The following is a 27,097-nucleotide window of genomic DNA, read 5'->3' as shown; positions in this document are numbered from 1 at the left end:
ATGACACCACGCTGTTTAAAAAAGGGAGAGAGGTACAGACCCAACAAACACAAGCCAATCAATCAAGTGAGCAAAAGCAAAATGCAGGTGCTAGAAATCTGAAACAAACACAGAGAATCCTGGATAAACTCAGCAGGAGCTCTGGCAGCATCTGTAGAGGGAGAAACCGAGGTAATATTTCAAATCTAGTATGACTCCTTCAGAACATGAGCCTTCAGTTCTACCTCTCAGATGGATGTAAAAGGTCTCCTAGCAAAACCTCAAAGTATAGTGAGAGAGTTAACCCTGGTGTCATGGACAATATTAATCCCTCAACAAAGATCTCAAAAGTAAGATTATGTAGTCATATAGCAGTGCATTGTGATAATTAATTGGACTAGTAATACCAGTTTCAGGCAAATATTCTGGAGGTGTGGTTTGAATCCTACCATGGTTGGTAGTGTAATCTGAATTAAACAAATCTTGAAATAAAAGCGAATCTAATGTTGATCATATAACCACTGTCAATTGTTATTTAAAAATTTCTGGTTCACTAATGTACTTCAGGGAAAGAAATCTATCATTCTAACATAGTCTGGCCTACATGTGAATCCAGACCCACAATGTGATTGAGTCTTAACTGTCTTTTGGGCAATTGCGATGAGCATCAGATGCTCACTAAGTCAGCAACACCCACATCCCATGAATAAATAAAAGAAAATGTCACACTGCATTTTGAGAGAGTTTTCTGAGCACATATTGCCTGCTGCATTTCTTACATTACAACAATGACTACACTTCAAGAGTTATTTATTAGTTGAAGTGCTGTACATAATTGCTGTATTAAGAGCACAGAGAAATTTACAAGAATATCACTGGGGCTTGAAAATTGCAGCTACGAGGAAAGTTTGGATAAGTGAGGGTTATTTTACTTCGATCAGAAGAGGCCAAAGTATGATTTAATTGGTATACAAAATAATACAGGGCTTGATTAGAGTAGGCAGGGAAGACTGTTTTCCTTTACCAGAAGGCATAAATTTAAGGTTGAAGGATGAGAGAGGACATGAGGAAACACTTTGTCACCAAGAGGGTGATTGATGTCTGGAATATGTGCATAGTTCAGTGGTTAAGGCAGAAACCATCAACTTCTTTGAAAGGAATCTGGATCTGCATTTCAGCTCTGTAACCTGCAAGAGTATGGACTAACTGCTGGAAAATGGAATTAGAATGGCACTAGCTTATTTAGCCAGCACAGATACAATGTGCTGAATGACCTCTTTCTGTGCTGTGATTTTTCTATGGCTCTATATAACTGCAGGTCTTTTCTTCTTACTGTGGATGAGGGACTTCAGTTATGTGGAGATTGGAGAAGCTGCTGTTGTTCTCATTAGAGCAGAGAGGAGATGAAATTAGGTCAATGTCATGAAAGGCACTGAATGGTTTTGATAGAGAAGAGAAAAAAATATTGTAATTAGATAACACCATTTTAAGGTAATTGGCAAAGAATAAAGGTGAAAGGAGAAAACACTTTCTTATGGAGTGAGTTGCTATACTATGCCTGGAATGGTGGTGGAAGCAGATTAATTAATGCAGGAACATTTAAAAAAAAAGAATTGCATAACTAACTGAAGGGAAACGTTTCTGGAGAAAGGCTTAATTGGCAAAGCATACTAAACAAACTACATAGTCTCATTCTGCACAGTTTCACGTCATCACTTTCCAGAGATTTTGTTCCTTAGTGTTTAATTGTTTCTTAATTTAGGGTATAACCTGAGAAAATGATTTTGCAGCAGGTAATTGAAGCAACTAAAATTAAAATGAATACATCAATATGAATTCCAGCCGAGGCTAGTTTCTGGAACTCCACAGCAGATTTCAAGTGATTTTTAAAGACATAGATTAACTGGAATTTAAGAACATTATATGTATAAACAACAATACTTGGATTTTTTTTAAGAATAAAATTTCATAGGACTACACAAAATATATGGCACAGAAGTAGGCTATTCAACCCAACCAGTCCATGCCAAGGTGTAAGTTCCATTTGATCCTCTTCCATCAAAATCAACTATTCCCTTCTCTCTAATCTGTTTGACCAGCCTTCCCTGAAGGGGCATCTATCAAACTCATTTAAGCCACACTCTATGGTAGCACTGTGGACTGAGCACTGCTGACAACCATTACAAGCTTTCTTGCTTTGTGTCTGTGCTAGGCAAAATGGCAATGCAGCTGTGAGACTGGTGCCTCCAGCTGAGGAGGTAAAACAAAAAGGCAAGGCCATGCAAGGCAGAGATACTTTGAGCATCCAAGTAGACTCACTGTGACTGAGCATTGCGACAGCAAGCGAACATGCTGGAGGTGCAGCCTAGTCCAGTCCATAGCTAGTGTGTTTCTAATCATACAGTGTCCTTGATGTGGCACTACAACAAGAGTTGTTAGTGCAGTACTAAAATGCAGAAACATGTGTAAGTGAATTGGAGATGTAGCAAGAGGACTCTTAAAGGCTGCCATATGTCAAGTGCCAATGTCTGTGGATGTGAAACGCATGGAACGTGTCCTGAGATGTCGGTGCCTCATGTCCTCTGGAACAAACAGCAAGCTGAAATTACCAGATAGAGGCCAAAGTGAACACAGGTGAATCAGTGAATGAGGCTGAGAAAATAGTAACGGGGAACCAGGAATTGGGAGAGGAGTTGAATTTTGCATCAGTCTTCAGAGCAGAAGAACACTAATACCTTTCCAAAAATACTAAAATGATCAAGAGGTAAAAGGAGGAGAAGAAATAAATACAAAAACTATCAATAGAAAAGAATTACTAGGGGATTGCATGGGGTTAAAACCTGCTAAGTCACCTGGACCTGAAGAGATGCATCATGGGTTATTAAAGGAAGGAATGACAGATAGTGGATGCACTTCAAAGATCTTTAGATTCTGGAAAGGCCTCTGATTATTGGAGAACTGCCACTGTAACAACTTTATGTAAAATGGGAAGGAGGCATATAAAGGTAGCTACAATCAAATTAACTTAACACCTGTTAGGAAAATTTTAGAATCTATAGTAAATTTAGAATCTATAGTATAGAGCATTTAGAAACACAGAATATGATCAACAGAATCAGCAAAGCATCAAAATGAGGAAGTCTTGCTGAACAAAATTATTTGAGAAGATTAGGAGCAGGATAGATAACGAGGAAGCAGTTGATGTAATATATTTGATTTTCGGAAGGAGTTTGATAAGGTAAACACCGTTACACTACTTAGTAGAATAAGAGCTCATGGTGTTTAGAATAACATATTAGCATGGATTGAGGATTGGCTAACTAATAGAAAACAGAGAGTTTGGAAGAGGAGGAGGGCATTTTCAGAATGGCAGATGGTAATTAGTGGCATGCCACACCAATCAATGTTAGACCCATAGTTATTTACAATTTATATCAATGACTTGGAACATGAAAGTGAATGTATTGTATTCAGGTTTGTGGAAAACATGAAAATAGTTGGAAGACAAGTGTTGACAAGGACACAAAATGTCTGTAGTGGGATATAGACAGGTTAAATGAGTAGCCACAAACTTGGCAGAGGGAATATAATGTGAGAAAATGTGCATTTAAGCACTTTTCCAGGAAAAATAGAGGAGTCAACTATTACTTAAGTACAGGAAGAATGCAGAAATCTACAGCATAGAGGCATGTCCCCCAAGGACATGCAAATCCTGGGCCTCCCCCACCGCCAGTTCAAAGCCACCCACTGACTGGAGGAAGATCGCCTCATCCAACCCTCCAACACCAGTTTCCAAGTCTCCCCTCCCCCACCTCATCCCAAATCCAAACCTTCAACTTAGCATCATCCTCTTGACCTGCCCACTTGTTCATCTTCCTTCCCATCTATCCGCTCCATCCTCCCCACTGACCTACCACAGTCATCTCCCACCTGCATCTACCTACCTTTCTTCTCCTAGAGGTTAGTAAATCTGTGGATTTTTTTTACCATTGAAGGCTGTCGAGGCAATGTCGTTAAATAAATTCAAGGCTTCAACGGACAGTACTTGCATCATTCAGGGAATCCAGGGTTATGGGGAAGAGGCAGGAAAGTGGAGGTGAGGATTATTAGATCAACCTTATTAAATGGTGGAGCAGACTGGTTAGACTGAATGGCCCACTTCTGCTCCACTGTCTTATGTTTTGAGGCAGTGTTTGCAACTTCAGGAAAACCGTTCCTTCACACTCATTTGGAAACACATATGCGCACAGGTCCAAACCCTCTACATTGTTGCATCATGTGCAAAGTACATATTGAACAGATGTGACATTGAAACAGGGTTAGGAAGCAGAAAATACCTCTGGGATTGGTTGAAGTGGGTGGGGTTTTGTCGGTGGCGGCGGAGGGGTGCAGGGTCGTGGGGGAAGGTTATTGGACTGGTGGGGACACATTGAAAGGCTTCTCTCATTCTGTCCACCCTCTTTTCCCCACTATCCTGACTAGTTCTCCTTCCCAGTTTTCCCCAACACCCCACTCCTGAAGGTCTCGAGCTCCCCTGCTTCCCGGATCCCAGTCTCCCCCTCCCCGGATCCTGCTATCAACTGACACTTGGCAGGCCCTGGGACTGGCACAAGGGCATTAAAAAAATAATGCTGCTGGCTGGTCTGCCAGTTCCCTCCCTCCATTCTGCCCCTGGGACATTTTCCCATTATATTATTGAAAAGCTAATTGAGATTGCTTGTTGAAGCCCAAATGGGAATTTACATTCAACCTCTCGGCATCCACACACCATGGTGGTGGTTTTATCTCTGAAGGCAACCTCCTGCTGCCAAAGTGGTTGGGAGATGGGAAGGGGCAGGTGAATGGGGCAGGTTCATGCTCCAAGCAACTCAGAAGCCTTCCATTCTTGGCTGGAATCAACCACATTGCTGACCATCATTGGAGGGGTTACCCCACTGTAGTGGCACAGCTGCAAGGCCATTTTTATAAAACATTTGAAAAGCTTGGAGAACGGGCATTCTTTTATTGTGTGATTTGATATGCTATGAGTTTAGGTTCATTACAAACTGGTCAAACTCAAGGACTGCCTTCAGGCTGATACTTTAAACTGACATTATTTATAATACATTAATACTGAGTAGAGCAGCAGATGGCAATCATAAATATGCCAGGCTCTGACTTATAGTTACATTAGATAAGGAATTCATTATATTCTTTGTGTGTTCATGAGCATGTTGTAGTCTGGTCTGGTGCAGAGTCCCAGATTTTAGAAATCTGCAAACTCTGCCCACTCTGTCCATTTATACTAACTGGCATGCAGTTCAAAGACATCATCACAATCTTGCTCCAGGGTCCTGATGCCCATATACAGCAGGCATCCTCATTTGGAGGAACCCGCACTCTCACTTCACTGCCATGACACCCTGCAGCTGCTTTCAACCGGAAGGCTTTTCCAGTGGCCTTCACGATTCAGGAATCCCACTTGTTGTCGTGAACAGCATAGTAAGCCCATCCTCTGGTCTTTAATTGGCAAATTCAGAGAAAATCACAGGTTGTTCTCTACAGTGCAAGCTTCTAGTCCTTGCTTGCCGGCTGAGCCCTGACATCCACAGAAAAACCTGTCCTTTGAATCAGACTCATGATTGAAATATACCACAAATAAATCTGCCAGTCCGATCAATTAATATTCCATTCGGATGTTATCTTCAAAACAGATAAAAAATCCAAATCCAAACACATTTTGACATTATTTATAACGTTATCTGTATGTGTCAGGAGGAATGATCTTGCTTGCTGTATTCCATCAAACAATCTTTGCAACTTTCTGTTGAGTCATTATTATTCCTTTACTCTGCACTATTGTTTAGTTTTATTGCTCCTTAAAAGGTCACATTTTTCCCCATGGTTCAGTACATTTTGTTTAATGTTCACAGCTCTATATTTACATGCTTCATTGACATGTTTGCATGCTATTAGGAGGCACTGCACAATCTATCAGCTTGAACCTCTAAGGAGTAAGAATCATCAGAAATGACAGATCGTCACATTGCTCAAACCTTCCTCCTAGTCGATGTTGCTCCATACTTTGGTCTAAAAGGGGTAGACATGTCAGCGAGTTAGTTGGATCTTGTCTGGAGGCTAATCATGTACAGTAGCAGAAAGGGTAGTCAAGTTGTTTTATTGGGGGGGGGGGGCAAATATTAGGGTGTTAGTTTGGGAGGGGGTTGCGATGGTCGGGTTGATTCTTTGCAGATCAGTTCTGGCATTACCCAGGAGTTAACTAAAATTTCTCTGTCCAACATTTCTTGGCAGCTATTCAGGGAAATGGTCATCTCGGGTCATAGGTCCAGTCTCCAACATTCCACATTCTGGAAGATCTGGGTGATATTGTCCAGTGATGATACTGAAGGAGACCTGACAAGTGAGAAAGCTCCCGATGAAAGGCACACATCTGAGACATTAACTCTGCACAGTTCGCCACAGCTGCTTCAATTTCTGCTGGGTCTTTCCAGCATCTCTTGTTTGTATTCCTGAGGCCCAGCACCTGCACTAAATTGCTTTTGACGAGTGAAACATGTTGAAAGATCATCTGTGTACCAACAATACAACTTCCAATTATTCCAAAATTCTATTCAATAAAAATGTTATAATACCTTATCCTTGTTTACACCTTACTAAAATATTTCTTAAAATTCTTAACTATCTTCAGAATTTACATAATCAAAGGTAACTTTGGTGATACATTGTAATGTGCTCCTTTTGGAACTACAATGTTGTAGAATGAAAATTCATTCACTAATGTTTTGGTATCTCATATGAGGTTCAGTGATTTTTGATGATGAAGTAAGTGACATTCCATTTCATTGCCTAACTTTTTTGGAATACTAGGTAATGGTATTTCATAAACTCATTAGTTTGCTCATTAGCCATGTCAGGATACCTTGCATGAAATTAAATAGTATAATATGTTTGAGACAGGGTTAAGTCGTGTTCCAGAAGGCAGCTTATGGATTGAATCATTAAATCACACCTAAGTTGTGAATTTCTTTATTGCTGACAAGTAAATTTATTAATAAATTTAAAAGCAAGTAGCTTTATTACAATGTAATAATAGCACTACATATACCCTTGCAGTATTCTTAAAATGCACTGGTCCTTTGTATCTTCATTCCATGAAAGTTCAAACTAAGAGATTATTTTGCTTGGGAACTGTAGCACTTAACATGGTCCAGTTCAGAAATCTAATTTCTTGGATGTTCCCCAAGGTGATTAGAAATATTTAATTCATACAACACAATACTACTTCACTTCGTGCTATCAATAAATAATACAAAGGCTACACTATATTTGATATTTCAGAGCTGTTGAGTAGTTAATTTTTATTCAACATAGAAACATGAAGAGTTTCAATTATAAATATTGAAGAATATCATCTTTTTGAATGACAAAACTGGACACACATAATTGTAGAATGTTAGGCAGTTCTGGGAACTGAAGGATAAAATTACTTTGAGTTCCATTAACTCATCCACAGTCATGTTAGCATTTATTTTAAAGAATCCCAATTTAAAAAGATTTCAACTTAGATTCTATCTTTGTTTTCAATGGTACATGATGATGTGGGCAGGAGGCTGCTTTTGTAATGACATAGGAACCATTAATGTTTCTCTGTTGATTGCTGGCAACTCACTCATTGGAGGTAAAGGAACTGAAGTAGGAGTAGTGACATTTAAAAGCTGCCTGCACTTCATAAGGGCATGTATTTATAAGAATAAGCACTGCAAAGCCACCCAAATGTTTTTGGCAATCTTCTAAATCCCTTTGTAGTGGAAGAGAGCAGTGAGAAGGTGCTGCTGCTTCACATGATTAGGGAAAGGCACCATGAAAACCTACCTGGCAACTGAAGGCAGAGATGGTCAAAGCAGTGGAACGTACATAACACTGTACCGAGGACTTGTCAACAACACTGAAGAAATAAATCAAAGATCTGAACTGTCAAGATAAGACTCCCACTCTCATACCTCTGTTCAGCTCAATACTATTAGCAGCCTGTGCACCCACACATTCTCCCTCTCCAGCATCTTATCAATCTTCTCTAACCAAAGCTGTGCATATCACTGCAACTCCTTTTACTGTCACTTTCATACTCCTGCAATTTTGCTGGCAGTAGTGGGATAGGAGGGAAATGGTGCAGTGCTGGTAATGACAGGGATGAGTAGTCCAGAAGCTCAGACTAAAGCTCTGGCTTAAATCTCACCATGGCAGCTGGCAGAATTAAAATTCAATGAATAACACTGGCATTAAAAGAAATAGTGCCACGAAACTTTGTCGGTTGCTTTGAAAACACATCTGGTTCACTAATACCCTTTCGGGAAGGAAATCTGCCACCCTTAATAGGTCACATGTGGGACAGAGGTAAATGATTGTCCATGATCTTGTATCATGTTGGAGCAGGTCCATTAGTCCAAAGGGTCTAATCCTGCTCCTATGCTCCTCTTGCTATTCACAGTTAGTTCCTTCTCCATCCTGATGATTTTTCCACACGCCAAAAAAAAATGCACATACAGATTGCACCTGAGAGCACTGGAGAGTACCACTGGCAATGCCTTTGCAAGATCCTCCAAAATCAATGACAAGGAAATAGCAGCATCTGCTCCCTAGCCAACATGCTCATCAACAAGTCTTTAATTAGTCAAAGCCAGCTCTCCTGGGAATGACATGACAATTATATGGCGAAACTGAGGACTGCAGATGCTGGAGATCAGAGTCAAGATTAGAGTGGTGCTAGAAAAGCACAGCAGGTCAGGCAGCAACTTGTGCCCTCTAGTTCTGGATTCCCCAAACCACCCCCACCTCAGGGAAGAGACTTTGTCTATTTATCCTATCCATGCTCCTCATGATTTTATAAACCCCTGTAAGGTCACCCCTCAGCTTCCGGCGCTCCAGGGAAAACAGCCCCAGCCTACACAACCTCTCCCTATGGCTCAAATTCTCAGAACCCTCCAATCTTTGTAAATCTTTTCTGAATCCTTTCAAGTTTCACAACATCTTTCCAATAGGAAGGAGACCAGAATTGCACGCAATATTCCAACAGTGGCCTAACCAATGTCCTGTACACCCGCAATATGACCTCCCAACTCCTGCACTCAATACTCTGACCAATAAAGGAAAGTATACCAAATGCCTTCTTCACTATCCTATCTACCTGCAACTCTACTTTCAAGGAGCTATGAACCTGCACTCCAAGGTCTCTTTGTTCAGCAACACTCCCAGGATCCTACCATTAAGTGTATAAGTCCTGCTAAGATTTGCTTTCACAAAATGCAGCACCTCGCATTTATCTAAATTAAACTCCATCTGCCACTTCACAGGCCATTGGCCCATCTGGTCAAGATCCTGTTGTAATCTAAAGTAACCCTCTTTGCTGTCCACTACACCTTCAAGTAGTGGACCCAGCACCGATCCTTGTGGCACTCCACTGGTCACAGGCCTCCAGTCTGAAAAACCCTCCACCACCACCCTGTGTCATCTACCTTTGAGCCAGTTTTGCATCCAAATGGCTAGTTCTCCCTGTATTCCATGAGATATAACCTTGCTAACCAGTCTCCCATGGGGAAACCTGTTGAACACCTTACTGAAGTCCACATAGATGCACGTCTACCACTCTGCCTTCATCAATCCTTTTTGTTACTTCTTCAAAGAACTCAATCAAGTTTGTGAGACATGATTTCCCATGCACTAAGCCATGTTGACTATCCCTAATCAGTCCTTGTCTTTCCAAATACATGAACATCCTGTCCCTCAGGATTCCCTCCAACAACTTGCCCACCACCGACATCAGGCTCACTGGTCTATAGTTCCCTGGCTTGTCCTTACCACCTTTCTTAAACAGTGGCACCCCATTAGCCAACCTCCAGTCTTCTGGCACCTCACCTTTGACTATTGATGATACAAACATCTCCGCAAGAGGCCCAGCAATCACTTCCCTAGCTTCCCACCTGATCAGGTCCTGAGGATTTATCAACTTTTATGTGTTTCAAGACATCCAACACTTCCTCCTCTGTAATAGGAAATTTTTCAAGATGTCACCATCTATGTCCCTACATTCCATATCTTCCATGTCTTTTTCCACAGTAAACAGTGATGCAAAATACTCGTTTAATCTCCCCCATTTTCTACGGCTCCACAGAAAGGTGGCCTTGCTGACCTTTGAGGGATCCTATCCTCTCCCTAGTTACCCTTTTGTTCTTAATGTATTTGTAAAAACCCTTTGGAGACTCCTTTAATCTATTTGCCAAATATGGATCATCAAGACTGCTCTGACAGTCAATATGATTATGGCTAAACTTACAGTTCAATTCTCACCACTCCCCATATTTCCTTACATCTGAAACCACTAAAATCTGTGTTTAAATAAACTCAATAATAGAGTAATCTACATATTTATGAGGCAGAGAATTCCAAAGATTGACAACCGTTTGAATGAAGTTATTTATCCTGATCGCAGCAGGAAATGATAATCCCCGTTTCTTGTGGTCTATGTTCTAGATTGTCCATCGAGCTGAAATATCAGTGTCAACTCTGTCAGGCTCCTTCGGAATCTTGCAGACTTCAAAGAATATTTGCCCAATTTACTCAGCTACTTATCGTAATACACAGTACTGCTCGCCAAAGCTCGAAACAAGTCTAGCAGGACTTTACTCATGCACTCCAAACCCATTGAGATAAAGGCCACGTGCCATGGTTGTGACAGGAAACTCCCTGGAAGATCATTGCAATGCTTTAAAGAAGTTGAGTCTGTTAGAATTCCACTTGATGTTATTACTGGGCAAGTAAGACCACAGACTGTAATCTGGCTTGTTAGATGACATTTGGATTGGTTGGTTTTAATAAGGTTGTCTCTCAGTGAAACATAAGCATACGATGGGTTAGATTTGATATAACAATAGAACAGATGTTTCTCTTGCAAAAGAAATTAAGATAAAATAGACTTAACTAAACTATTTACATGTAGCACACACTTAGAGTTCAAAACGCAGTAAAAATATAATCTCATTAATCCAAAAATAATCCCTTTACTGTAATCATAGCAGGCAGAATTATCTTCTCTATCACCCATTGCAATTATTTGAACTGTGGCCTCAACTCCCCTTCTTCAGAATTTGATAGCCTCTTCCTGGACCCTTTGTACAAAAGAGCTTAAACTTTCAAAGTTTAAGGGGAATGGGGAAAAAGCAGTAACAAGGTACTGAGTTGAATGATCAGCCATGATTGTACTGAATGGCAGGACAAGTTTGAAGGGCCAAAAGAGTTGAACTCAAGACGGGAAATGAGGGTGACTGCTTTTGACATCAAGGCAGCATTTGATCAATTGTAGCATCAAAGAGCCCAAGCAAAACTGAAGTTGATGAATGGGGGAAAGCTCTCCAGAATTATATTAGGACAAAAAAGGATGGTCGTGGTTGTTGGAAGTCAATTATCTCAGCCCCAGGAAATAATGACACAACTTCCTAAATGCAGTATCTTCAGTCTAATCATCTTAAACTACTTCAATAATAAACGTCTCTCCAACATAGGATCAGAATTGGGAAAGCTCTCTGATGTCAAGTCAGCGAAAGTGAGGACTGCAGATGCTGGAAACTAGAGTCGAGGGTATGGTGCTGAAAAAGCACAGCAGATCAGACAGCATCTGAGGAGCAGGAAAATCGACGTTTCAGGCAAAAGCCCTTCATCCGGAGCTCACTGATGGTTACCCAAAGTTCAGCACCAATTGTGACTCTTCAGATATCAATGCAATGCATATCCACATTCAGCAAGACTTGGATAGTATCCAGGCTTGAGCTGATAAGGGGAAAATAACTTATGTGCCATACAAATTCCAGTTAATGACCATCTCCAACAGGAGAAAGCAACACTGGCATCTAATCAACAATGTGGAAAACTGCCCAGATTTTACCTGCCCACCTGAAGTAGGCTAAATCCAACCTGGCCAGTTACTATCCTATCAATCTCCTCTCAATCTTAAGCAAATGATGGAACATGTCATCAATAGTGCTATCAATGGCAAATAGAAAGGAATACCCTGCTCACTGTCACTCAGTTTGGGTTCCTTCAGGACATATTGGTTCCTGACTTCATTTGCTAAGTCTAAACTATCTAAACTCCAGAGGTGAAGTGACAGTGACTACTTTGACATCAAGGCAGCATTTGACTGAGTGCGGCATCAAAAATCCCAAGAAAAGCTGGAATCATTGGGAACTGGGGAAAATCTTCATTGATTGGAGTCAGTCTGAACAAAAAGGAAGATGGTTTTGGTTGTCAGAGCTCAATACTCAGATCCAGGAACTCACCACTAGAGTTCCTTCAGTATAGAAAGCAGAAGGCAGAGAGCTGACAGAAGGCAGAGAGTGGTTGTAGATGGAAAGTATTCTGCCTGGTGGACAGTGTTGAGTGGGGTCCCGCAGGGCTCTGTTCTTGGGCCTCTGCTCTTTGTAGTTTTTATAAATGACTTGGATGAGGAGGTTGAGGGGTGGGTTAGTGGGTTGGCAGATGACACAAAGGTTGGAGGTGTCGTCGATAGTACAGAGGGCTACTGTAGGCTGCAGAGTGACATAGACAGAATGCAGAGCTGGGCTGAGAAATGGCAGATGGAGTTCAACCTGGATAAATGTGAAGTGATGCATTTTGGAAGGTCAAACTCAATTGCTGAATATAGGATTAAATTCTTGGCAGTGTGGAGATTCAGAGTGATCTGGATGCGCAAGTATATAGATCCCTCAAAGTTGCCACCCAAGTGAATAGGGTTGTTAAGAAAGCATATGGTGTTTTGGCTTTCATTAACAGGGGGATCGAGTTTAAGAGCCACGAGGTTTTGCTGCAGCTCTACAAGTCCCTGGTGAGGCCACACTTGGAATATTGTGTCCACTTCTGGTCGCTCTACGATGGGAAAGACACAGAGGCTTTGCAGAGGGTGCAAAGAAGGTTTACAAGGATGCTGCCTGGACTGGAAGGCTTGCCTTATGAAAAAAGGTTGAAAAAGCTTGGACTTTTCTCTCTGGAGAGAAGGAGGAAGAGAGGAGACCTGATCAAGGTGTACAAAACAATGAGAGGAATAGATAGAGTCAATAGCCAGAGACTTTTCCCTAGGGCAGGATTGACCGGTACGAGAAGTCATAGTTTGAAGATATTAGGAGGAAGGTATAAAGGACACGTCAGAGGTAGGTTCTTTATGCAGAGAGTTGTGAATGCATGGAATGCGTTGCCAGCTGTGGTGGTGGAAGCAGAGTCAGTGGGGACATTTAAGCGACTGCTGGACAAGCACATGGATAGCAGTGTGTTGAGGGGTGTGTGGTCAAATTACTATATTTGACATTAGGATTAAATCTCGGCACAACATCGTGGGCCAAAGGATCTGTTCTGTGCTATACTTTTCTATGTTCTATGTCTATGTTCTATAATGTCCTGAGACGACAATCTTCAGCAGCTTCATTAATGATCTCCCATCCAACATAAGGTCAGAAGTGAGAATGTTCAATGATAACTGCTCAACTGTCAGAGAAGCAATCTTTGCCAGATGCAGCAAGACTTGGGCAATATTGAGGCTTAGGTTATAAGCAACAAAGAACCTTTAAAATGCTCAAGTATCAGGCAATGTTTGTGTCTGTCAAGAGAGAATCTAACTATCGCTCTTGATGTCCACCAGCATTACTATTACTAAATCCTCACCTAAAACATCCTGGCAGCAAACATTAACCAGAAATTTAATTAGCCCATTCATATAAATACTTTTTGCTACAAGAGCAAGTCAGTGGAAATGCAACAGTGACAAAATCATTTCCTGTCTCCCTAAATCTTGATCACCATCAAGACAAGCATAAATCAGGAATGTGATCAAACACTCTTTAACTGCCTCATTGAGTTCAGCTCCAACTTCAGTCAAGACGCTCAACCTCATTCAGAACAAAGCAACTCATTTGATCTGAACCCCATCTATGACTTTAAGCATTCACACTGGGAGCGTGTATCATATAAAAGATTTACCAGAGCAACTTCTGGATTAGTGGTGCTGGAAGAGCACAGCAGTTCAGGCAGCATCCAAGATTTCGAAGCTCCTTGGATGCCGCCTGAACTGCTGTGCTCTTCCAGCACCACTAATCCAGAATCTGGTTTCCAGCATCTGCAGTCATTGTTTTTACCAGAGCAACTTGACAAGCTTCTGTCGATTTTGACTACTACCACTAAGAAGAAGAGTGACAGATGCACGGTAGCAATATCACTTGCAAGATTCTCTTTGAGTCTCACCCAACCCTAACACCATCATTGGTGTCAATATCCTGGAACTCCTTTCTTAGGTAGAAAGTAGCTATAAGAGGTTCTGAAAATGCCAAGATTCTCCAATGAAATTAGTCTAGGTGGGTGAACCTGAAAAGGTGATCCTATCCAACCTCCACCTCCCTCAGTGCTGGTTGTGGGGGGAAATAAAGCCCTACAATACCAGTGCAAAGAGGCCATGAGAAGTTAAGTTCAAGGAATAGAATGCCCAGGGTGACTTCTGCCAAAACCCCATTTAATGACCTCAACAGAATTTCAAAGGTAAGAATCTTATGTCTTATTTAAACTCTCCATACACATACAGGAATTGTGCAATTTTTTTTTTCTATTTTCCTTAATCCATCGTCAATCACTGCATCATCACCACCTCCTCCTACTCATTCATTCTGCACAATCTCCTTTCACCATTATACTATCCCTCATTTCTGCCACTTCACATTGGGCACCAAACATCTGAACATTAAGCACCAATCTCAGAAGAGCTCAGAGCTTTTTACTATCATTCTTCCTTCCTTCTTTCAAAAAAGTAAAGATAAAGAAACCTTATCCATTCACCGGACAATTTGAGGCTGGGATGGAAGCTAGGAGGGAAAGTATGTTTCCACAAAAGTATAAGGTACTTGGGTCAAATGGCCTCTTTTACCAGTTTGCAATTGTGTGATCATAACTTCTATGAGCATCAGGAGATTAGCATCATCACTGTATGTGGAGAGAATCAGTGAACAACAGCTCTATTTTCCATTAATTATTTGTTCAAGAAAATGGCAACAACAAAATGAAAGGATAATCAAGCTCAAACTGCACTTTATTCACAGTATTAATGACACAGACATTTTTAAACATATCAGAAAGTATAATCACAATGAAATTTTCAAGAATTTCACATTAAGAACTCACGTTAGTTCTTTATCAAAACTCTTGTGAATAATAAAAGAGTTGCTGCCAGAAACATTCAGTTATTTGCCAGCTGTTTAGAGAATTGACTCTAAAAGGCCCTTAAGGCATAAGTATGCATAGCTGAATACTGTGTTACAAATTCCTTTAAAATACTATTAGTAGATGGGGATTTAAAGAATAACATTTAATGCTGATTTTTTAAATGTGCCATTGTACTATTAAATGTTCAAGCTACCATAATTTGGTTGTATAAGTCAAGCCAAGTGTAGAGTCACAGAGTCATACTGCACAGAAACAGACTATTTGGTCCAATCCATCCATGCCAACGAAGATTCACAAACTAACCTAGTTCAAATGGCTGTGTTTGTCCCCATAGCGCTCTAAATCCTTCCTATTCATATACCTGTCCAAATATCTTTTAAACATTGTAGTTATACCGGTATCTATCACTTGCTCTGGCAGTTCATTCCCCACACTAACCACCCTCTGTGTGGAGAGGTTGCTCCTCAGGTCACTTCTAAATCTTTTTCCTCTCACCTTCAAAATATGCCCCCCTCATTCTGAACTCCCCTAACCTAAGGAAAATACTTTTGTTCTAAGTGTGAAGCAGAATCTGATTTTATCTACCCCAAAAACTATGTTTTTGAACATACTCAATGTATAAATTGGCTCCCTTTATCTGCCACAGTGTGCTATACTCGCATTAATAGCCAGTCCCAATCATACCACCCATAAATAGATGTTTTACTTACGAGTAAGGCATGACTGAGAACAAGGGATCAAGTAGACAATATGAGCTATGCTGTGAAGATGTGCAGGAATTCAGAGATATCCACACCCAGCAGACCCCATATGATGAACAACAAAAGATAGAGACCACTCACACCTATGCCAGTGGTTCACATTTTACTTGGCATATAAATCCATCCCAATTTGTGGAAGGATTTATTTTTGAGGCTTCAAAGGTTTCTTTTACACTGATATCTACTTTGTTTTTACTTAAAGATTTTAAGAATGCCACTGCTGATAAATTGAATTGAAAGCTTTGTTTGAAGTTCTGAAAATGTGAATTGTTATTTTAACATTAGAAAGTGCATCTTAATTTGCTTGTGCTTTTTCTCAGTATTAAAATTAAACATATTGATGAGTGCATTATTCAGGGTATTTTAAAGCAGGTCTAAATTAGATGTTTCAAATTAAATGTGTTGAAACGAGAACTATCTTAGAATCATAAGAGCCACATTAAATATTATTTTGCATTTCCTTAATTTGAAACAGTCTGTCGCTATTCAAACATAAGTAGTAACTTTACAAGTTTGTGCTACCACAGGAGCTTTGTAAAATTACACTTTATCTACTTAGGGAACCAGTCCAATACCATAGAGGCTTCTGTATTTTCCTGACATCTTTTGCTAAATACTAAGCTTAATTTCTGATTCTCTAATAGGTTGATTTGTCCAGCATCATTGACAGGTTTAAAAAAATGAAAAGTGAGATTGTGCAAAAAAACACAGTATCATTGGAATGTAACCTCAAGTATAATGTGTCATTTAAATGGTTTATTAAATAAAGCCAACCCTGTTGACAAAAGAAACAAAATACAGCTGCAATTGATTGAATTCACAGTTATAATGTCATATGTTCCATCATTATTAAATAATTAGACAGCCATTCATTATGATCAAGCAAACAGCATTAATAAAACATATAACAGTAAAAGCAGAAATAAGCAGTTTCATGCAAACATACAACACAAAGAAAGAAAGAATATGAATGAGAAGAACAAAAGATTTTTTTAACCTGTTTTTTCAGAGCTGTTGGGAGTGATTGCAGTGGTTGTGGTGGAGGAGGTGATAGCCTTTGTGCTGTCGTTGGTAGGAGCAGTTTTCTGCTTATGTTTCGAGGCCTCCAGTGCTTTGAGCTTCTTGGCATGTTTACTGCCTTTGTAGTGCGCCTCGGCTTGGCTCTACAAAGGAGAACAAATGAACCATGCAATCAGGCTCATTTCTCATACTTTCACTAACTTCATGGGTGACAATACAGAAAAAAACCTTTCAATAATAGGCACCAGGCATAAATGGGCTATGTCAGAAAACTGCGAGCAAATTAGTGAGGTAAATAGGTGCCTCTATTGAAAGATATGTATTAACTTCATCTAGTTAATAACGTCATTCTACTCAAACAAAAGAAACTTACAGGAAGCATGCTATTAACGCAATGAAACAGAGTGACTGTATAGACCACAGTGCTACTGGTAAAATATACTTTGTATGAGAAACATTTGGCTGGTACATACAAAGATGTATCTAGAACACATGATTGTATCGTTCCAACTAACCATCTTGGATACAGCTCACTGTGTTGGCAATAGTGAAGCAAGGCACGAAAACAGTAGACACAGATTGCACAAACACGGGAACACAAAACAAAATCTTTATGATTGTTAATGGATATCTTCTCTGAGAAAAGATGTCTGCAGCATTAAGATCACCAATGATTAGTTTAAAATTACTTCGAGGTGATAAAGAAAAATAGTTAATTACACATATGCAGCATCATTGTCAGTTGCATAAACAAATATGAATAACATTGATCTAATTGATCAGTGTAGTTCTTTAGTTTATTTTAAGAAAAGCTGTTGGACAATTACGTATAAAATTGAAGACATTTGCTGTCCTTGTTAATACTGCAGTAGGCACTCATCGGCTCAGATTATACATAATTGTAGAACACAGGCTATATTAATAAATAAAACAAAGGAAACTTCTTTGCACCCAATAGAAAGGCTTATTAGTCAATTATCTACTAGTAAGTCTTTCTGCTGATATTTGCAACAAACTCTTAGCCTGCAATATCAGTGTAAACCTACTACTGTCAATGACTCACTTCAATCAATCCCCATCTATATATATGACACCTGTTGAAACACAAGTAATTTAAAGAAAGAACTTAAACATTGTAGAACGTTGACTATAATTCATTTCGTTTACAATGCAAATGGGACCTCTATGTATTAATAAATGCCAGTTTTTCCTTTTCACAAATAAAAGTTGAAGCAATAGTTAGTCACTAAATTTCTCCACCCAGTAACCTACATATGCATAATTTAATTTTTACTCCTCTGTTAATCCTCTGTATTAAAAATGCCATTCCCAAAATGACCTGGACATATCCCACTACTGTCAGGTTTACTTCATTACAATCTTTAACTATGTAGGTTGACTTGCCTCCAAAAACTTCTTTGCCCTGAGAAGTTCATGGCTTCTAAATGATTCTGTCATAGGCAAGAGAGTTGTGCTTATATTTATATTACTGAAAGTCACCAGAAAAGTCCATTGCATGGTGGTCCTATTGTCTCTTTCATTTCATTCTAGGTACCAACCATGTTACCTCAAAATCATAGTCGTTCTCTGTTCTTAAATGATTCCAGCACCATATGATTATTATGGTAATGATTTGGGAAAAAAAACATGGAAATTATAACATTTGGTTACATAATGGTTAGAAGTGGTTCCATAATTTTCATCAGCTTCAAGTTAAAGTTTTAAAATGTTTTGAGGAAAATAGTAATAGAACAAATTTAGCAATTCCTACTAATATTTCAGAAAATACCTATTCATGGAAATAACGTGATTAACTCTTGAATTGTTCAATCAGCTGAAAAAAGCCCTGAGTTTTTATATGTGTGTTATTTCATTTTGAAGTGGCATATCTTTGTTGTCCCACATTATTCACAACTTCAAACCTTATTGCCAAAATGTCACTCAGAAAATAGATTTTGAAATAAATTACAGTATGAAAACATCAGTTGGCTTTCTCAAATATAACTAGTAGGTACCTAAAATGCAGAGTTATTGTCATTATTGTCAACACAAAATAACAAAAACCGACTTTTTCATGGTGTCTTCAACTTAAAAAGCCTCCAAAGTGTCATAAATAAATGGCACTGCCATTGTCCATTGTTAGCAGTAACAAATAAAAACATTGTTTCGGTGATACAACTATAATCGCACCTTATTAACTCTGTTAAAAATCACACAATACTAGGTTATAGTCCAACAGGTTTATTTGGAAGCACTAGCCACCTGACGAAGGAGCAGTGCTCCGAAAGCTATTGCTTCCAAATAAACCTGTTGGACTATAATCTGGTGTTGTGTGATGTTTAACTTTGTACACCCCAGTCTGAAACTGGCATCTCCAAAATCATATTAGCTCTGTTGCTTCAATCTTAGTTTAATGTCAGTACTTGATCAGCTATATAACAACAATTGCATGTTAAAACATTTTCAATGTAATAGACTCTTATATAAATAAAATGATCAAAAAAATACTGAGATCGTACTTTGGAATCTGTACCATACAAATTGTTATAAATGTTGCTTCTCTAATTTCTGCTGATCCTCCACCAAGTTGAGAGGATGATATAAGATCTCACAGAAATTTATCCACTGGAATTTGTTCTCAGACAGATTGCTTTAAAATGATTGACAGTAGCTTATGGATATTTCTAAATGCTTAACTCATCATGCGCTATAATATCACCACTGTAGAACAGACTATCAAGTATGAACCAAATGACTGAATTTCATGTTATATTTTTCTGCAAGTGATGGACATTTGTGTGTTGATAATTGTGCAACCAATCATACTCCCTGGGAAGAGTGCCACAGGGAGAATTTGTTTTATGAGGAAAAAATGAGCAGCTTGGGCCTGTACTCAAAGGAATTTAAAAGGGTGTGAGGTGATTGTATTGACACATAGAAGATTCTGAGGAACTTAACAGGGTAGATACTGAGAGGATGTTTCCTCTCATGGAAGCATTCAGAACTAGGGACACAGCTTCAAAATAAGAGATCTCTGATTTAAAGTGGAAATGAAATAGAATTTCTTTTTTCAGAGGGTTATCAATTTTTAAAAATTCTCTTCAACAGAAAACAGTGCTATTGTATATATTCAAGATTGAGTTTGATTTTTGATTAAGAATGGGAGACAGACAGGAAATTTTGTCATCTATTTTTCTAATCAACCTACTCAGTGAGATCATTACACATCTCACGAGCAGTGAGACTTGAACCCAAGTTTCCTGGTCAAGGGTAGGGACATGACCACTGCACCACAAGGAAGAGTTAAAGCTACAGTCAGATGAGCTATGATCTTATCAAATGATAGAACAAGTTTGAAAGGCTGAATCACCTACTCCTGTTCATATTTCTTATGAAATAATATCAGAGTCAGTGGATGACTTCCATTCAGAATGTTGAAGAATGTTGATAAAAACAAAAGCAACAGCACAGAATTATTATCTTCCAAAATACCCTGAAATTGTAGAACAGAATTGGAGGGCAGCAATGTCCAAAATGAGAAAATAATAGCACATCAGGCAGGCTTACATTGGCACTATTAATTTATTAGAAATTATAATAAAGTGTAGTAATTGAGATTAGTTACATACGAGATGGAAATGTGTTGCTGGAAAAGCGCAGCAGGTCAGGCAGCATCTAGGGAACAGGAGAATCGACGTTTCGGGCATTAGCCCTTCTTCAGGAACATTAGTTACATACGGGCTACTCATAAACAGATCATGTGGATTTGTAACGACAGATCACTTAATTTGAGGAACATTGGAGAAAGGTGAACTAACAAGGGAAATCGAGTAGATCTGTATATGTAGGGTGCTAAATTGGACAGCCCCCGATTTTGGGTGTGTAGATCATGATGCTTGATCACCCCACACCTATTCAAAGTGATACAAGGAACATGCAACTGTCACGTTGCCTGCCAATTCCTGTTTTTAAAATTCTTTCGCAGATGGGAATGTCACTAGTTAAACCAACATTTGATGCGCATCCTGAATTGCCCTTGAGAAGATGTTGGGAGCTGCTTTCTTGAATCGTTGTAGTTTCATGTAACTCAGAGTGCTATTGAATTGTGTGTGCAGTCCAGCCCTGCCATATGCTGCTGAATGGTTGCCTATCTCAGGTTGCACAAGTTTTGGGGAAGCTAATGTGGGATCGCTTTAAAATATTTTAAGTGACAAATTATTAAAGGGACTGATGCCATATTACATCTGACCCAGTGGATATGGAGTCGTCGTTATGGCTATCCCTCGAAGTCAAGGACGATGATCTTCGTTCCGTTGATCTATTTATGGGCTCTCAGGTGGCTTATGAGTCCAACCTTGGCTTTGAAAGTTCTTCCGCATTCAGGACAAGTAGTTCCAGATGGCAGATCGGCTTTGGTTGTTGCTGTCTCACTTTCCGTATTCTTCTCTTCTCTTCTAGTTCTGCACATCTGTTGGCTTTGAAAGTTGCTGTTCCTTCTCGGATGATGGTTTGCCAAAGTTTCCTGTCCTTGGCATTGGTTTCCCAATTGCTGATGTCGATGTTACATTTCTTCATATTGGCTTTTAAAACGTCTTTGAATCCCTTCTGTTGTCCGCCTCTTCTACGTTTGCCTTCTTTAAACTGGGATTATAAGATTTGTTTTGGCAGACGCTTGTCTTCCATCCAAACAACATGACGGCTCCATCTTACTTGATGATATGTTGATGGTTCTTGAAGACATAGACTTCAATGCTTGTTGCTTTTGCTTCATTCAACGTGCTGATCTTGGTTCTTCTATATTCCCAGCTGATATTCAGGATCTTTCAAATGCAGCTTTGATGGAACTTTTCAAGTGTCTTCAGGTGACATTGGTATGTTGTCCAAGTTTCTGATGCAAACAGGAGTGTTGGGATCACCACTGCTTTATACACTAACATCGTGTGGTATAGACCAACTGAATAAGAGATATATAAATAAGCTCTGATTCTTGCAGAGTACGTATATATAATGCTTCATTTTAATTTACAATAAATAACCAACATATTTATTATATATTGTTTGTATTACTGAGACTCCTATATCAAACACATAGAAAAGGAATAAATAGTACAACATGGTGCAGTTTTTGAGGAATTTTCAGAAAATTACATAAAGCGGTTGACAGCACTGATCAAAAATTCTGACCAGCAAGCCCAATAACGGACAGCAGATTGCTTATCAATGACTACCTGAAGATATCTTAGAAGTTCGGCAGTACAGATGAACCCGTCAAAAAAAAAATCAAAAACTGAAATTCTGGCTGAATACCACAGTCACAGCTAGATTGGAGATCAGGAGGCAAGCCAGTAGCCACAGGATTGTGTGATCAAATATCATGGGAGCAGGCCAGAAATTCACATCATTATTGCTTATGATGGATTCAAGAGCAAACTTGCTCTTGTGGGAAAGCATGGGGATAACTCCTTTGTGTCACTGTAGGAGCTGCAGCTGCAACATTTAGACAAAACAAAAATTGGGTAATTCTCAGCATTCCACCCCCATCCCCAAAAAGACATCCAAATACTCCTGTCCCATTGTTTTGGAAGTGAACGCTGTCAGTGTTGGGAAAAGGCGACTTGAGGAGGTACTTACTTACGTTGAACATTATTTGGCTATAACTGGTTGTTAAAGAGATAGTATATTAGGAGATCAGAGTCAGGAGGTTAGAGATGTATCCAGGAATGGTCAGATGGACTTAGGAGCAGAATATGAGTAGCAGGGAAACGTAAGTTTGTAGAGAAGGGAGGGTAGAGATCAACAGCTAAAATATTAGAATAATCAAGTCTGGAAAGTATAAAGATGGTGGTGAAGCAATTTTGTCATGGTCAAAACAACCAGTTTATGAGGTTTCAGCTCAGCCTACGATAAACTAAGACTGAAAATGTGTTGCTGGAAAAGCGCAGCCCTTATGCCCGAAATGTCGATTCTCCTGTTCCCTGGATGCTGCCTGACCTGCTGCGCTTTTCCAGCAACACATTTTCAGCTCTGATCTCCAGCATCTGCAGACCTCACTTTCTCCTCAAAGATAAACTAAGACTCTAAAGCTGTGAAAACTCTAGGTACAGTCTGACAGGTTTTCTGACAAGGACAATTGAGTTAGTGGCATTTGACTGTGGCAAAGATAACAGATTCAGTCTTCCCAAGGCTGGGCCAAAGTTGTAACATTACCAGTTGATGAAACTGGGATATTGTAATTTACCTATTGTTTTTCTTATGCTCTGAACTTTAATTTTGTTAAGCAGCACTTCTAATGGAATTGTAATTTTTCAAATCATATTTAGTATAATACTTGAATAAAATATACAATTTATCATATTAGTCAATCTTCTCTTTCAGATTGCACTCACCAAGCTAAATGAAATGTAGCTGGGAGTTTTTGTTTACTTTCATAAGCACCATACTTCAGCATGACATTTCTAATTTTGTAATCAAGCAGGATTGTAGATTTAAACACAATTTGTCTGAATTGGATTTTTGTCGGCTGGAGATATGTCACTGTCAAACATGATTCCATCAAAAATTATTAGAAAGCCTGCTACCGTTCTTTTATGCAAACTTTCAGCATCAGCTTTGAACCTAAATACACAGGTCATCAGCCCTCCCAGAACAAAAAAATCCATAAATTATTTTCAGAATGAACTTGAACAATTAAAGTAAGTTTAAAAATGTATTCAATGTGTCAGTATTTGAACAATGTTTCTGTAAAATAGTTTCACAATTTCTCAATTAAAGCTCAACTAGCAGAGTGTCAATGTTGGATAGGTTCAGTGGTGCCAGGAGCATTTGTTTTATTTTACTACATGCACTTACAATAAGATAAGGCCAATTCCTCCACATATTGTGGTGCACTGAGTACATGACGCATTGACCATGGGATTGGGAAGGGCCACAAGCTCTTAAAAGGTTGGTTCCCTTTTAAAATCTTTTTTTTTCAGTTTGCCTTTATTTTCACATGAAAGGTACAGGTTGGCATGGTGGAGAAAGAAACTACTAAAATCTGTATACTGCATATTCTGGTTGTGGAAATTGTAGTCCTCGACAGTTTTTCCATCCTACCCCTTACACAGCATGGTTGTCTTCTCATTCTCTTCCATGCATCGTGTCCAGTGCCTCTCTGTCTCCCTCTCATTCATTTTACACAAACTCATTATCATCCACATATCTTCCATTTTGACAGCCAGCTAGATTTGATTACTCTATGATGAATGGTTTACTATTTCATCTCTCAGCTCAGTGTCTACAAGGCTGACCAGACCTATGATACAATACTTGTTACTGTCCTGGGTAGGTATAGCTGGAACATCACTAAAGAAGCTCAGCACCTGCCAGGACATAGCGGTTTGCTGCCGGTGGACTCAATATCCACTCCTTCTGCACAGTGTGGTTACATCACTGATAGGATTGGATATACTGCTATTACTTGCCAAGGTAACCTTGGTAGTATCTCGCTCCTTTATCACCTCTGACATTGCTGCTTTTGTCCTTATGATATTGAGTCGTAATGATTAAAATATGAAATACTGATCTTTGAACTCCATCTCCTGATTTAATATGGGGACTTGCTGTGACCAGGTGAGGAGGAATGAATCATTTCCTCTCTTTTCAACTTTCCCAGTTGATCGTAACAAAGATATAACTAAATTTTTCATACAGCTATACATTCATCAATGAAATGATTTAAAAAGGGACCAAAAGCAAGAACTTAAAATGGCCACAGGCATCACCTGACCTACACAGGTTGGTCAATCTTCATGAAACATGGATTACACAAAAGACAATCTGAACAGCGATTAGCATTTTTTGCAAAGGCAATTAACCTAGTCAGCAACAACCTCGCCTCACTACCCCAGGGGCATGAGAACACCCTCTCTTGCTGTTTGATTTACGCTATCATTAAGAATATTCACATGTTGGAAACGAAACATTGTTTATGATTATCCAGCCTGGAAAAAAAAACAAACTTATCAGATTGAAACAAGGTTTTATTTCAAGAAGCTGTCTGTCACAGATGCAGAACAGATGCACTTTTTAGACTGCAGAACTGAAACAGGCTTGAGAAAGTACTTTCTCTGCATCTTAAGACAATGGGGGTAACACTGATTGGAAAGAAACATCAGTAAACTGTGAACTTGAAAGATGACTGCAATATTCGCCACCGCTGATAGCCCAAGGGCACAGCTAACAAGCTATGGTCTCAGATTTAAAATTTATGCCTCAAGCTCATCCAAAGGGTCTCTAAATTGTATATTCTTTTATCTTCCTTTTACATGAATGCTAACCCTTTTAAACTTTGCTTGTTGTGGGACTTGTACATGTGTATAAGGGCCTGGGTGACTGCACAAAAGCCATTTGCTTGATTTTGCATCTTTGTTAAATTTCTCAGAGTTAGCATATAATAAAACTGTTTACTTCCACTGAAGAAAACATAGCATTGGGCTCCTTTTGCTTTCAGTGAAAATGGTTAACTACATTTTAATTGAAGAATGTATAGCTGTATGAAAAATTTGCACTTATATCTTTGTTATGATCAACTATGAAAGTTGAAAAGAGGGGAAATGATTCATTCCTCCTCACCTGGTCACAGCAATTGGATAAGGATCATCTCCAGGTTTCTCTCCAAATCACAAGTTATCCTGATTGGTTATAGATTACCATTCTTTCATTGTCACTGGGTAGCATTTTGCCATTATAGGACCATTCACACAAAGACTAGCAATCCAAGAAGGAAGTACATCAAATCTTCATATCGCAATTGAAAACAGGTTATAAATGTGGTCATGCCAGCACATCTACATCCTAAGGACAATTGTTCTATGAACCTACCTGCCCAATTCCTGCATTCTCCCCTTCTCTACTGTCACCCCCATATCTTAGTCATCCATTCCAATTCTCTCCCCAAAGGTTGCTCGACTGTAAGACCCTCACTAACTTTCTCTTCCTCCCTTCCCCTCCTAGCTACTTCCCTTAAAGAGGCTTTGTTTACCTTTACTTGATTTGTTTACTTTTATTTGATTGGTTAAAAAAACATCAAGTAATAATAAGGAAAAGCATCATCAAGTACAGCTACAGCATCCTAATATAAGTGAAGGTACGAGAGGAGCAGAATATAGAAGTGGAAAACTCTCCCAAAAAAATCTTTTAAAAAGCTCTCATCAGGAACATTACCTGATTAGAGCAATTGTAACTTTCCCTCTTGAAATACATTTGACTAACCATACACAAATGACTAAAAGCTGAAGAAACATATTCCAGCAGTTCACCTGATTCTGCAAAGAGTCTGAGTATACTGCACATGTCCACACAGAACAATTGGCATTCAGCTGGCAATACGGGCAATATTAAAGCTTTAAGTAAACTGAGCAAACCCAACCCACACTTTTCAGAAAGGACCAAGCTTTCAAATAAAAAGCTTCAATATAGACTTTGAGAAACACAAAATATGACATGCTGGATGGCTCTTGTGAAATTAGTTAACTTGAAAATTTGGATGAAAGCCTACTTTTGGACATTCTAGAAATGTAATCAGCAAAATGTTGCAAGGAGCAGAATTCTCCCATGTTCAGTTGATGTGTTTTATCAAGTGAGATTCATCGTAGCCAATCCGTGAAAGCTTAGAGTGAATTTTCACATACCATCTTCCATTCTTCACTTCATTAATTGTATGACCAGACAATCAATCACATGGTAAGAGAATTGGAAGTGTGTGGTGTTGGTGGGACCATGCATCATTCATGCTGCTGGCACCAGATTTAAAGCCAGGAATTGGTCTTTCCATGTGTTATGGACCAGGCCAGACCCCCTCAAAACATTTCAAGAAGGCAGCTCAGAATCTAACTTTGCCAGTTGCTTTAAGCAGGTGTATAGTGGAAATTCCAGGAGAGATGTTGCTGGTCAAACCACTTAGTTTTTAACAAAACTAAATTTATTTACAAGATTACCAAATGAAACACAAACAAAAAAGGACACAATACAGAATAACTCAACGTATCCAAAAACCCAACAGATTATCTCAACTTAATGATACTGTTCCCAATACTTGCAACAATCTT

General features: G+C 39.2%; 1 protein-coding gene across 10 annotated transcripts in view; it reads right to left on the bottom strand.

The window, feature by feature from the left end:
* Window positions 1–27,097, bottom strand: part of znf385b (zinc finger protein 385B) — a 426,346-nt gene that overhangs the window by 10,383 nt on the left and 388,866 nt on the right. For all 10 annotated transcript variants that reach the window (XM_043693506.1, XM_043693507.1, XM_043693508.1 and 7 more), the window contains one exon: window positions 16,987–17,152. In XM_043693506.1, coding sequence (XP_043549441.1) covers window positions 16,987–17,152 — 166 coding nt within the window. The remainder of the gene's footprint in view (window positions 1–16,986; window positions 17,153–27,097) is intronic.

The sequence above is a fragment of the Chiloscyllium plagiosum genome, chromosome 7 (genome assembly GCF_004010195.1).
Source record: "Chiloscyllium plagiosum isolate BGI_BamShark_2017 chromosome 7, ASM401019v2, whole genome shotgun sequence".
Taxonomy (NCBI): domain Eukaryota; kingdom Metazoa; phylum Chordata; class Chondrichthyes; order Orectolobiformes; family Hemiscylliidae; genus Chiloscyllium; species Chiloscyllium plagiosum.
This window is presented reverse-complemented; position numbering and strand designations above follow the sequence as displayed.